At 36.5% G+C, this 13,440-nt stretch overlaps 1 protein-coding gene across 3 annotated transcripts; it reads right to left on the bottom strand.

Moving 5' to 3' along the window:
- Positions 1 to 2,468: 2,468 nt before the first annotated feature.
- On the bottom strand, positions 2,469 to 13,394 carry LOC133524049 (protein suppressor of hairy wing-like). Of its 3 annotated transcripts, XM_061859834.1 has the most exons (11): positions 13,242 to 13,394; positions 12,599 to 13,023; positions 12,333 to 12,466; positions 10,999 to 11,112; positions 9,711 to 9,854; positions 8,135 to 8,170; positions 7,274 to 7,409; positions 5,248 to 5,350; positions 4,297 to 4,423; positions 3,350 to 3,419; positions 2,469 to 2,770 (listed from the first exon to the last, which is right to left on the bottom strand). In XM_061859834.1, the coding sequence occupies exons 2-11, from the start codon at positions 12,995 to 12,997 to the stop codon at positions 2,561 to 2,563; spliced, it is 1,473 nt and encodes a 490-aa protein (XP_061715818.1). In that variant the 5' UTR covers positions 12,998 to 13,023; positions 13,242 to 13,394; the 3' UTR covers positions 2,469 to 2,560. The 3 variants fall into 3 exon arrangements, with proteins under 3 accessions (XP_061715818.1, XP_061715817.1, XP_061715819.1); XM_061859833.1 differs by lacking the exon at positions 13,242 to 13,394 and having other exon boundaries at positions 12,599 to 13,162; XM_061859835.1 differs by lacking the exons at positions 8,135 to 8,170; positions 13,242 to 13,394 and having other exon boundaries at positions 12,599 to 13,162.
- Positions 13,395 to 13,440: the final 46 nt, after the last annotated feature.

A 13,440-nucleotide genomic window follows, 5' to 3' on the forward strand; every position in this document is an offset into this window, starting at 1 on the left:
TCGCAATGCTGAAGATTCCACTTCTCGAAACACTCGCTACGCTCGTGGTTCAATTATGGAATCTTTCGCTTGCTCGGATATCAATAATAGCACGATCGGTTAAACAACAACTTTGCCTCCTTGCAAAACAAATAACTATTGTATATAGAACCGAGCTTTCTGCGGACTCTTTAATTTCACAAAAATCGTTGCAATGCTACCTAATTACCTATAGAGAACAGCAGCACAGACATACGAAATATTTTTTTTTTCAAAAAAGATATTTTTCAAGATATTTAACTTCTGCGATGACGAACTCACGGGCAGAGGCATATTTTAACACATTCACTGCCAGCGACTCACCAGGCGGGTTCTCTGTTCGTAAGCGCTTTTTGCTACGTACAGTTTTTCCTGTGTAATTGGCTACGCTGGTAGCGTGTAGCTCGCGCTGGCACTGAATGTGTAAAGTATAATTTGATGGCTATTACGTTCTGCATCAGTGATTACTTTTCTACTAAAATAGATGCCACCTTTCAGTGGGGCGCATTGGATAGATTACATGAGGAAATAACTGTTAAAATTAGCAAATAACGGACGCATATATGATGTATACTGTATACCAATCTTTTTTCTACCTTGTACCTAACATTTTAGGTAGATTTTCGCGTGTACATTTGTATGGAAGTACAGTTAGCCACACAAGTAATCCGTTAGGTACAGAACCGCTTCATATTTTTGTATTCCCTTAGTGTAAAGGAGTTTGGTGTCTTCTAAAGGTGTACGCAACATGCTATAGATGAATATTTCATAAATATTTGGTTGAAATAATAAGTGCGTAATAAAACACTTTTTCGTATCAAAATGTTGTTTTATTTTATTATTCCACCTATTAAATAATAAACCATATGTATATACAAACGCTTCTGTGTACAATAGATGAACTACTTTTGTGATGTTTTCTATGCCTCGTGTGCAGAGACAAAAAAATAGTTTCAAAGAGTTTTAATGGCCATGTACGAAACATCATCTCTGTGACCTTGCCTGCCACTGCCTTGGAACGTAAAGCCTATCGTGTGCGGCGCGGCATCCTGAACTTTGTCGCAATCCACGAAGGTTGATATTGGGCTGTAGGCGCGCGCGTCATTTGACGTCTTTGGCGGTCAAAAGTATAGAAGGTGGAGGTGAGGAATACAATAGCCATGTACAGTCAAGGTATTAAATATCGATACGGACAAAGTGACAAAAATATGTACACACTACCTTAATATATAGACTAAGGTTGTGTATACATATTTTTGGCAGTTTTTATCGATATTTAACCTTTTCAACGCCAAAGACCACTAAAACGGTCATCGTCTGTCGTGCCCGCGACGCCAATGACCATTAAAAAGGCTATGGCGGACGTTGTCAAAGCGACTTTCCTACTGTCAGTTAAGCTTCATATTCGCTCTTCACCAGTTAACTTTTTGGCGTCCATGGCATTTCTTGACACGTGTGGAAAAGCGTTGAAAAGGTTAATACCTTGACTGTACCAAAAAGTGTGCGTCAAAAAACCTTAAATTGGTGGCGCTACAATACCTAGAATATTTGAAAAAAAAATCAAATCATAGACAGCGCACTTCACTGCGTTAGCTACTCTAGCGGCGCTATTATTTATAGCTGACAGCTAGACACTGTTGCAACAGTTTTTCCTATGGAGATTGTATTCCTTACCTTACCTTCCATACTCAGAGTTAAAAGTTGCCTAGAACCTTTCAGTCTTTGCCTTAGCCTAAGTTGGAAATATCACTCATTAGTATGGAAGGTAGAGGCTCATTAGGTCTTTCACCACGCTGACAATTTTTTTTAAATATTTGCACATACTTGCCAGTTAGAATGCATAAGCTCTATACTTGACGTAGCCTTACCATGAAAACTTGGCGTGGTCTGAATCTAAAGTTTCGACTGGTGTTTTCTATCAACGATGGTCATCTTGGCTAGACCCCCAGGAATTATTAATATCAAAGTGAATTGATTGTAATAGAGAAGTCTAAAAAACCTGCTTCTTAGTTTAACATCCAAAACAGATGGCGCTGTTTTGCGCCATGTCTTAGATTTTACGCATCTTAATAATGTCTCTTACGTGTTCTTATGTGTCAAACGCTCACTTATGGAGAATAACCGGACTAGCACCCGTATATAAGGAGATCCAAACGCGCAAATGGCATTGGATTGGGCATATCCCCAGGAAGCCCACCTATCCAAGGTGGCCCTGACCTGGAAGATGCCCGGAAAACGGAAGCATGGTCGCCCTAAATCTACTTGGCGCCGTTCCGTGGAGCAAGAGTTGGGTGTATCGGGGATGGGGTGGGAGGAGGCTACCCAAGCTGCCCAGGACCGGAGTCAGGGGAAGAAAATGGTTCGAGCCCTACACCCCAGCAGGGGGTAACATGATGAAAAGAAAGAAGAATAATGTCTCTTTGGTATCAATTGTCAAATAGACGCCTGAGTGCAAAAAATTGATTTCATTTCAATTACCTAAATAAAAAACAAATATAATAAAAAATAATAAATAATTTAATCTAATTTCAAAAGCTCAATGTTAACTTTCCACTTTCACCGTAACTTTCTTAAAGTTATCTTCACCATTAACACTAGGTGCACAATTCTGTTCTATATACGAAAGGAATTCTTCGTTCGGGTCCGGGATCTCCTCCTTTTGGACGGTGCACACGGGCTCTTCGGATTTGAGGACGACTTTAGCTTGCTGGATCTGCGTGTCGGTCATCATTGGCAGCTTTTTGAAGAACATCTGAAAAAAAGGTGGGAATATAGAAGACTAATCTGGTGAACTCGACTTTAACCTATTCGCCGCCATTGACTTGATATAAAGTCAGTACATTTCGAGCCCCACACGCCACGATTTCATATCAAGTCGCAGTTTTGGTCAGGTTTGTATACGTGCAATTTTATACGTGGCGTTGATGACACTTTATTACTTCATTGACGTGATGGCGAAAAGGTTAAGAAGAACAAAACGGTGACAAGGGGGATGGGGGGTTCAAACCCCGAGGCAGAAGCGACTATGCTGTATAGAGCACAAAAAATCATTTTCTTTCCTTTCGATTCGGTCGGGATGCTTATCATACGAGAGTTTAAAACTGCCAATAGTTTAACATGAAATGCTGCTTTTTTAGGCTAAAAAATATTGCTTTTTTAGCCTTATAATAAAGTGTCATCAACCATGTCAAAAATTGCACGCAGACAACCCGCATAACATATCAAGTCGTGGCGTCTGGCGCACGAAATGTTCTGACTTTATATCAAGTCAATGGCGGTGAAAAGGTTAACTAAGTTTACTACTGAGGACACAATGAAAAGTTTCAATTACCTTTCTCGTCATCAACAGCATACCATGTTCTTTTTTCATATGGGCCTTTAGAAGTGTCATTCTTCGATACCTGCAATAAAAAATATTTATGTTTTTTAGGCACATGCGCTGTTTACATGGCTATTCCCACTAGTTACCACCAAGTTGTTACCAGTGGTAACTACTGCGAAATTTTACGATATTTAGAGTTACGACCAAACCGAATAAACCGGATTGAATCTGGGAATTAAAATCCCACCTTTTACCAGTGTTAACTGCTGGGAAAAAAAATCCCAGTAGTTACCACCAACCCGGTTTGGTTCGGTTTCGTGGTAACTACTGGGAAAAGGTGGGATAAAATTATCAGTAGTTACCACCGGTAACAACTTGGTGGTAACTAGTAGGAATAACCAGTTTACGACTTATTATTGTTTGAAAATAAAGAACAGTTTAAAAATATGGCAGAAAGTGGTTACTAATCCATTACAAAGTTGATAAAGGAGGAAGGAGGGGAGGTTCTTGTACCAATAAGCCAACCAATAGGTTGATATTTTGCTGAAGGTAACATACATAGTTTAGGGCCTTAACCCAACGCCACTTTTGCAGATACAAACAATCGTTAAACAGTTGCACTAACGATTGCATATACATAGATACCGGGAGCATTTAAAAATTACTGGATCGCTCTAGCTGAGATTGAGATATTGCAAGAAGTCGGGAGTGTGTAAAGGGCCACCTTTTGAACGCCAGGTGGCGAACGAATATGCCGTGCCCCGGACGTCAGGCGATAGCGATTGTTTAAGCGAAATTGAACTTTACGGAGTCCCGCGTAAGTCCCTATTGCATTGGCGAAGCTGTCCGCTGTGGCCATTGTTGGTGTCCTTACCGATAACGGCCACAGCCGACTGTGGCGGTCAAAAGGTTAAGATTAATCAAGAATAAAAAATAATAACTTGAAATATTCCTACCTTTTCGGACATAACTGACAGGCACAGGGCGGTGGTAACTTCCGATGTGTTCCATTTATGTGCAGCAACAGGGCACTTTTCTGAGCGAACCGCTTTCCGCACTCTTCACACCCGTGCTTTTTGTATGCTGCGGGACAAAGATGAATGTTTCGATAATCTGCCTAACTATCATACAAAGGCGAGTTTTTGGTTAAAAATAGAATTTTATACAATCGTGATATAATAGAGAGCTTTTCAGTCCACTACCGTGTTTAAGCCATGAAGCTTGCTGAGTGGCCTAAGTAAGGTACGAGATTGAAAAGCTTATTGATTTGATTACATCACTATTGTATACAATATTTTTTCTATTAGTTTATTAGTTAACTAAAATAATACTTTTTCTACTATCCAACCTAAATAATTAAACATAATAATCTACTGAAAAAGAAGTTCCTTGATATCTTTTGTTCTATCGTTTTGTTTTGACCTTTTGACCGTGGCGACACGTGATGGTCAAATTCATTATAGTTCACTAAAGCGTTTCGTAATGAAATTATTATAGTTGAGTCGGGAGCTCATAGTGAAAAGCATGATATTATAGTTTGGTATACGAAATCTAAATTCAACCATCAAATAACGTAGATAAGTATGAAAGCAATATTTCGAACATTACCCATTGAGGCCCAGGAATCTAAATTTGCCAACCAAAAAACGACCTTGAAGTTGTAAATTTATAACTTAATTATTATTATATTAATAATGTTGTCAGCAATGACAACACATACGCATTATTATCATTGTTTCTGCAACTAGTTTCGATGCAGAGTTTACTTGTTTTAGACATATTTTTGCGACTGGTGCAGTGATTTACCCCTGCCGATCCAATATACATCTCTGAAACTTATGATAAAAGCAAATATTAACTAATTACGATCTTATTCTATTGAAATAAGGTTCACATTGTCTACTTACGCAGATGTGTGTCTAAATGTGTGACGAGAGCAGCCTTCACATGGAAAGGACGATTGCAGTGTTCGCACACGTATTTGATGTCGCTGTGTTTCTTCATATGTCGCTGCAATAGACAACGGTAAGAACACTTCATAATATGTAACATTAATTTACATTCACGTAACCACCACCACGTAATTCGCTCAACTAAGGGTACCTGTGGATGGGTCCATTGGCGTCCCCTGGGTCACTTTTTAAAACTATGGTCTTATAGTTAAATTCATCAAACATCAATTTTTGTGCAAGCTCTACTAATTATAAACTGTAAGGCCAGTGGGAAATATATAGGAGTGGGAAGGAAATAATTCCACTATAACATTCCTTCTAAAAAACTGGGCTTGTATTGTCTCCTGGCTGACGGGACAGAGTAACAACACGAACAAATTTACATTGACATTATGTATAATAATATAGTTCTCCGAATAACCACATACAATTATTTTATAGATTGTGTATTTGCACAAATACGACTCCGCATTGGTTTTTTATACCACATTTTCATTCATTAACTGTATCGGTTGTGTAAAGTTTAAAACAAGTTCTGATATAAAATGGCGCTATACAACTCCGTTTAACACATAAATCACATAATTTGCCTACTCGATAAGTTCAAAATGGTTTAAAAATACTCCTAAAAATACGTGTCGTACCTCATTGGAATTGGAAAGATGTATAGAAAAATGTATTCGAAGCGTTTATTAGCACACAAAAAACTCAAAAGTTGTAGACAAAATAAGGCGGAAAAAAGAAGACATTTCCTTTTTCACCAATATCTCAAAAAGTATTAATATTTCAGAAATCAGAAATCTGAATAAACTATTATTATAGAGGTTGAAATATTAAATCAAAAAGTCTTCACATGCAGAACTGTATCTGCATTACTTATACTTTTTATTCAACGCTGAACATAGCCCCCCGCGTCTCATTTTCGGGATACGCGCGCGGCGTGAAAAAGCGAGTAAGTAACATTAAATATTATTTTAAAGGTAATAAATATGTCAAAGAACGTAATAATGTTAGAAAATTATCTTAAAGTTATTTTTTCAACAAGTCAGGCAATTATTAAGTAACACATTTTTCTCTAACTTTTGTCTTTATCGTAAATCTGAAAAATGTTTTTAATTATTTGGCGTAAAAATATTTCGCTTCGTGGAGCCCTTTTCATATATATCATACTTAAGACTATCACGTGATAAAAGTTTTAATAAAAAATAAAATAAAATACACTTAATACTTGTTTAAAATAAAACTTAAAAATTAAAAATCGAAATTAAAGTGTAAAATAATAAAACTATATTATAACCAAACTATTACTATTTCAAAACTTTTATAACGTGATCTTGTTTAGCATGTATATAAGAAGGGCTCCACGAAGCAAACAGATTTTAAGATAATTATTTATTTAAGTATATATTTTTGATTACTATGAAGAAGGAAGTTCGAGAAAATTGTGTTAATAAACAATTTCCTAAATTGTTGAAAAATAATCTTTAATACATTCACTGCCAGACAAAAAAACGGCGCACTACCCCAGAAACCGGTGTTCTATAACTGCGTACAAAACAACCCGCCCTGTGGGTTGTCCGGCATCTGAACAAAGTTCACGAGCGCCCACCAGGTGGGTTCCCGGCAGTGAATGTGTTAAGTATTTTTTCTAACGGTAATAGATTCTCTAGTGTTCATTATACGCCAATATTATTCTTATTTACATAGACAACTAATACTTTTAAACAAATATTGAATGTGGCATACTTGCCCGTACCCAAAATTAAGCGCGGATACCTACCTATTTTCAGAGTTGAATAAAAAATACAAATAATGGAGATACAATTCTGCAAGTATGGGCTCTCGACAAACTGGAAACGAAAAATTTCCAATATAAAAATATTGGAAATTTTTCGTTTCCAGTTTGTCGAGTACACTAAATATAGAATCAATCTATATTTAGTAATCGTAATCTTAAACATACTATGAAAAAGAAAAATACCGAGAGCGCAGATTGTGAGGTGTAAGCAAACGGGCACGCCGAACATTTAAATGGCCGCTCGCCATTATGTAGGTGCACGTGCGACTCTAGCGCCTGCTTGTTGTTGAATGACGCCGGGCACAGCTCACACCCGAACCTGTAACAATAAAATTTAGACCTTACTGGTTAGAAGGTAAAGTAAATATTCGTATGTAGGTTGATCAACTGTTTAATTTGGAATCTATCCCGGTGTAAATATTCTACTGTCACTACTACTACTACTACTACTTAATAGGTACAGTCAAAGTAACTTGTCAAAGTGACAATCAATATGAAATTCCCCTCTATGAAAGGGCCCTCATACTATTGTCACAGTGACAAGGTACGAAATGGTACTAAAATTAAATTCCTTGACCGTACGCCACAAAACACATTTAGTGAACTGACATCCTATATATACATACTTTTAAATAGTGACCCAGGAGACATTACCATGGCTTTGAGCGACAAGAAATGTTGATACACCCATACACGACCATTTGTAATGGTCATTATCGCGTAGTTGGTAATAACCCTGCCAAGTTGGTTTAAAATCCCAGTAAGAGCATTTGGATGTTTTTTTTAAGTATCTATTTATCTTTATTACAAAGCATGTAACTCCTCTGGAGTTGCAGGCGTACATAGGCTACGGAGACTGCTTACCATCAGGCGGGCCGTATGCTTGTTTGCCACCGACGTAGTATAAAAAAAAAAGTAATACAATAATATAAGGTTATTTAGGGGCTTTAAAAAAATAGTCCCTTTCCACGATTAGGTTAATAATTTATGTAAAATTATCGTCTGTTTTTTTTTTAAATTAAATGCTATTTACACTTAACGAACCTTTGTCTCATCTTTACTTGACCACCTTCAACTGTCCTGTAAAATAAACATGTGAAATTTGGATTCCGGTTCGTTACAGCCAAATATCATAATAACGTGTTTCTAGAATGTCAGAATATCAAAACAGATTATTCTCATAATGTCTAAAGCTCGAAATGACTTACGCCTACTTCTTAAATTACCGTATTCTTAATATGACTATAACTCATTTAAACTCTATCGCGTTTTGATAAATTTTCAATTCTACCATTTCCCAAAATGTCTAAAACTTGTCTTGATCGTGTTTTGATGATTTTTTAATTAAACTATTTCCCAAAATGTCTAAAAATCAAATGAACTAGATGCAAAAACGTCACATTGTCAAAAAAATTCTAAAACACAGTATCTATGGAAAATATTTAAAATTATGATCAAGTTTTCAGTTTTTAAGCAATGAGTAATTAAATTAATTATAATAATAATATCCCCATCGCCCACTGGTTTTCCAGTGCAATCAGTCAACGCAGGGCAGCTAAAATTTTAATTTAATTAAAATTTTGCGTGGTTAAAATTTTAGGTATTATGAGAAAGTGTCATTATGATGTTTGGGCAAGTTTGAATTTTGGTAATTATGAATCTTATGCATTTTCACTTTCAGTCTTAATAATAATTCGGTATTTGAAGTTATTGTTCATTTTACCAACTATACATTTTGAATATCGGATGTAATGTGTAAATGTTATTATGACATTTGATTGTATTGAAAACAAGTCAATTTGGGAATTTAGGCTTTTTGGAACTAAAACAATTTGGGATTTAGTCAAATGGGTAAAATGACATTATGACATTTGGCTGTAACAAACCGGAATCGAAATTTGTGATGAAATGCTGAAATATCATATTTTTTGTCAAAACGAACTGAGACAGTCTTCTCATGTATTATTTTTTAAATTTTTACATGTAATGGGGTGGATCAACTTTTTAGTGTCACTCGTTACCATGGTTACGGACAACCTCTTGAAATTCTGATTTTATGGAATTTTAATGTATCAAACATGCATTTTTTGTGATAGTTATAGTCCATTTCTATAAGAGGTCATCCATTGAGCATATTAGTAAATCGTCATACAACATCTCTGTGCCAGTATTGTCCCTTGGACAACGGAAAAGAATAACAACACAAAAAAGTTGGTTCGCCCACTTTCAGTTATATTTACTATCTTCTTAAGAGTGACCCAGAAGACAAAATAAAAAAACGTCCTTACTTATGAGATTAATTTTGACAGTTTCTAACATGAGGAGATTGTGCTGTACGCCGTGAACTGAACGCGAAAGATAAGCAGAGCTCCCTAATTTTTCTTAGAGCTCCTGTACAGAACATATCAGTGGCTGTACCTGTAACCCTATGGTTCCTCGGCAGCAGGTTCACTGTGCTGGCAATCGATCATTTTATGAATTGTCACTGCTAAAATTTGATGTCTCCTGGGTCACTCTTGAAGAGCTAAGACAACAATAAATATTTCGAATTTTTGACATGATATTATTTTGTTTCATAAAGTTGCGAAAATTGAGGAAAGTTTATGTTTTTAATCGGTACCGGTAGCCCTGCGGGCGCAGAGTCCGGGGCTGCAGGAAGGGGCGCGCGCGGCCCTTGTTGCCGACGGACAGCGCGCGCGCCTTCAGCACCACCTGCGCGTCGGGCGCCACGCAGCGCTTCTCGTGCTTGTATAAGTTTGTTGTGCTGTCAAAGATTTATTTTTTAAATTTAATACACCATCTTTAAACCACCGATGGACTAAAGTGCTACTCAGAATAGGACGAAGTGACGTTCACAACATTATTAAAATTCAAGTATGAAATTAATAAATATAAATATTGTTTAACAAAAATTAATAAATATTGTTTAACAAAAGAGCTGGCAGCTTCCTCGCTCAACGAATAAGCGTTGCGATTCAGCGAGGAAATGCTGCCAGTATCTTTGGCACTATGCCCCAGGGGCCCTCTTTAGATATAGATTTTTAGTTTTTAATTAGTTTAAGTTTCTATTGTACTTTTATTCACATTTTATTATCGTTATTGCTAAATTGTGTTATTTAAATAAATAACTACTAAGACTGGAAAGTATGAAATTAACAGCAATTTCCGACCCTCAAAATCAGACTGTTGCGAAGAACCCTAACAACAAAAACGGAGGAAATCATTTTACTAAAAGTCAAACAACTTTTTCTTCTACAATAGCCGGGTCCACACAGCGAGCATACGCGCGAGGCAATTTCCTCACGCACAAACCGGCCAGTGTAGACGTGCCTCGGCCGAGGCGGCACGTGCGTTTTCCTCGCCCGAGCGCGCCGCTAATCAGATAAAAAGTAGTTATTTACGATACAAGTACGACACGAGTTGCGAATTACCTATTTGCATGCGTATTGAGCAACGTTTTACAATACATATGGGCCATATGGCCCTTTAAATTTTTGACATAGGCACGGAAAGTGCTTATTCTCACACTAGTGCGGGAAAATGACAACATATGTATTGTAATAGTACATTTCAATGCAAGTGTGCAAAGTGTGTCATCATTTACGAGTCCCGAGATGTCTTTTATGGGCCATAGGCGAGATAAATATTTAATTAATACCGTGGAATAATATTTTTTGGACTTAATAATATTAATAAACGTGTATCGGTAAAATAAAAATATAGATAAAGTTTTTGGATATGCAAACTCTTTGATATACTTATGGATTACGGGCAAAAATAAATTTAAAAAGCTGGAAAGTAAAAAGCACTAGTTTGCAAAAACCAACATTGCGAACGCTGAACAACTACGTAAAGTAGCACTTTTTGAGCAACTTTATTAAAAATATTGTTTAAGTTTATAAACATACCTTCTGAAATCAACTCCACAAGCAAAGCAGATCAGGTATCTAGGTCCATGCTTCTCTTGATAGTGCCGACCAGCAGCGGGAATGGTTTCTGATATAGCATGACACTCAGTGCATCTGGAAAATAAATAATTAATGTTTACATTTAAATAATTTTTTTATTTTTATTATGTTAGCAAAAAATGTTATCACTTTACTAAACAGATGTGGGCTAATTCCTATAGATACATTCATTGTTTAACAGCAGTCATTAATTAAGTAAAAATTAGGTCAAACATGTTTTTGATCTTTCAATTATTTCTAAATTAACAAAATCTTTCTAAAAGGAGGTGCTTTCACTGTGACGTCACAGAATGAGTTTTCATACCAAGTTCCTACAAACACATTATCTTTATGTCTCATCAAAAATTAGCTGGATGGATGTTTATTAACCCTTTCGCCACCAGCAACTCAAGTTCATTGATGTTGCCACCCACCTGCCAGCTACTGTATACAAAGTTTAGGAATACTTACATTAAACATTATGTCATAATTAGTCATTTTATTGGAGAAGGTTTAATCCTAAAGCATAATCTGTAGGCATTAAACAAACTTTTTGAGTGTTCATACTTTCTCATAACCCCCAAAAACCTTTGATCTACGACAAACAAAATCACTTACAAGAATAAAATAAGAATAAACTGTATTCGTTAGTATTGACAGCCAAACACAATAAATGCAGTTCACTAGTGTTATGACCAAAAAGTATTGACATATATACTTCGTAAAGACTATATACGAGCACTATAAATGGGGCCAATACATGGGTGTCAAAATCGCATTAAGTAACACCCCTGCGCTCAGTCGTGTGGCGAATTGCGCAGTGGAAAGGCCTCACGTAATGTTGTTCAGAGGGTGTTGGAAAAACATGGCAGGATTGTATCATGGTATTGCATGATTCGCTTACTTGGTTGCATTGGGGTGGTGGTTACTCTACAGATCCACTGAGCAAAATGAGTGATATATCTCCGCGAGTGAAAGATTTGAATCAATCTTTTCAACTCAATGAAGTGCTTTATGCATTGCTAGAAAACACCCATACAACCGCAAATGATAGTTAATGGGCAATCAGCATAGAATGGGTCAGTAAACCAGCTCTTTTGGAGTACAATTGTGGCTCTTTTACATAACAAAAATTCAAATTTCCAAAAAAAAAGGGACACCATATATTAATAATATGACGATAATATTTGTGGTTGGTACTTTCAGACTCTAAAACTGGTCATTTCTTATGGTTTTGTTGCAGGAAGCTCATTCTCTTAAGAAGTTTGCCAACACCTGACCGAGACACCACTTACTCAAACATGATGTCATTTATCATATAGTGATCTTGGGGTAGCGGAGGAGGTTTCACACTCTTCATGATTTCAGCCAAGGAGTTCACCAGAAGCTCTTCATCATCTTGCAGCTCTTCATACTGTTCCCGCAGCTCCTAAACAAAAGTTTGACTTTTTAGTAATGGAGGTTTTTATTTACAAGAGCTTTTTTCTGTTTCAGAGCATATGTGTAACTTGCGGAACCACAGTGCGGAAATGTATAAAAATAGGTTGAAGTAAATAAATACCTTTACAAATGACTTCCACTGCCATGGCTTTAGTTGCCTGCGCCTCCTCCTACCCTCAATAGTTTCTTCAGGAATATCTTCATCAGGCGGCTCTTCCTCAGGCACATAATCGTCATCCTCACCAACTTTATATAAATCAGAGTCGTCAGGAACAAAATCACCACAGATTTCCTGGTCTTCGTACAAATACTCCACTGACTCGTCTATATCCTCATCTAATACCTCCTCCTTTATAATGAGGGGCTTCATAGATTCTTGACTAGAGAATGTACCGTCCGTCTCATCCAAAAGTTCCTCTTTAATTTTTTTTTTTGGAAAGTTTCCCACGAATTCTTCGTTATCAGACTCTTCTTCTGTCACAACTACCATTATCTCGTCATCTAAAACGTCTAACTCCATCTTCTAATAGTGCTGCGCATCACTGGCTAGAAGAATATAAATAATCAAAAACCTCAGTGATGTCTTGCAAGTTTTTTGAATTTCTTTTGACAAACACAAAACTGAATTTATTTTTATCAAAACAACGCAAAGGAGATCTATGGAGCCATTGCGTCGATTGAAAGGGTAGAAAATTAGTGTTAGGAACGTACAAATTACAATCGCAAAATTTATTACAAATAGATAGAAAATGAAATTGTTTTACCTTTAAACAGAAAAATGATGTTTTACTTGCGTAAAATTCGGTAATATTAATAATTTTCTTTAATAATTTGACAGAATGAATTACAGCCTTTGCCACAAAATGGCCACGTTGTTTTTTTTTTCCTTTGGACAAGTTTGTTCGAGCGTTTAAGAAAGAGACTCGAACCGTATTTTCTAGTAATTTGAACAGTTTGAAGCTT

The sequence above is a fragment of the Cydia pomonella genome, chromosome 13 (assembly GCF_033807575.1).
Source record: "Cydia pomonella isolate Wapato2018A chromosome 13, ilCydPomo1, whole genome shotgun sequence".
NCBI classification, from domain to species: Eukaryota; Metazoa; Arthropoda; class Insecta; order Lepidoptera; family Tortricidae; genus Cydia; species Cydia pomonella.

Coding starts and splice junctions, on each gene's coding strand:
- LOC133524049 (XM_061859834.1), bottom strand. CDS start 12,997: ATGGAGTTAGACGTTTTAGATGACGAGATAATGGTAGTTGTGACAGAA. Junction 4,424..5,247: donor ACATTTAGACACACATCTGC/GTAAGTAGACAA, acceptor TTTGTCCCGCAG/CATACAAAAAGCACGGGTGT. Junction 2,771..3,349: donor TGCTGTTGATGACGAGAAAG/GTAATTGAAACT, acceptor CCTTTTTTTCAG/ATGTTCTTCAAAAAGCTGCC.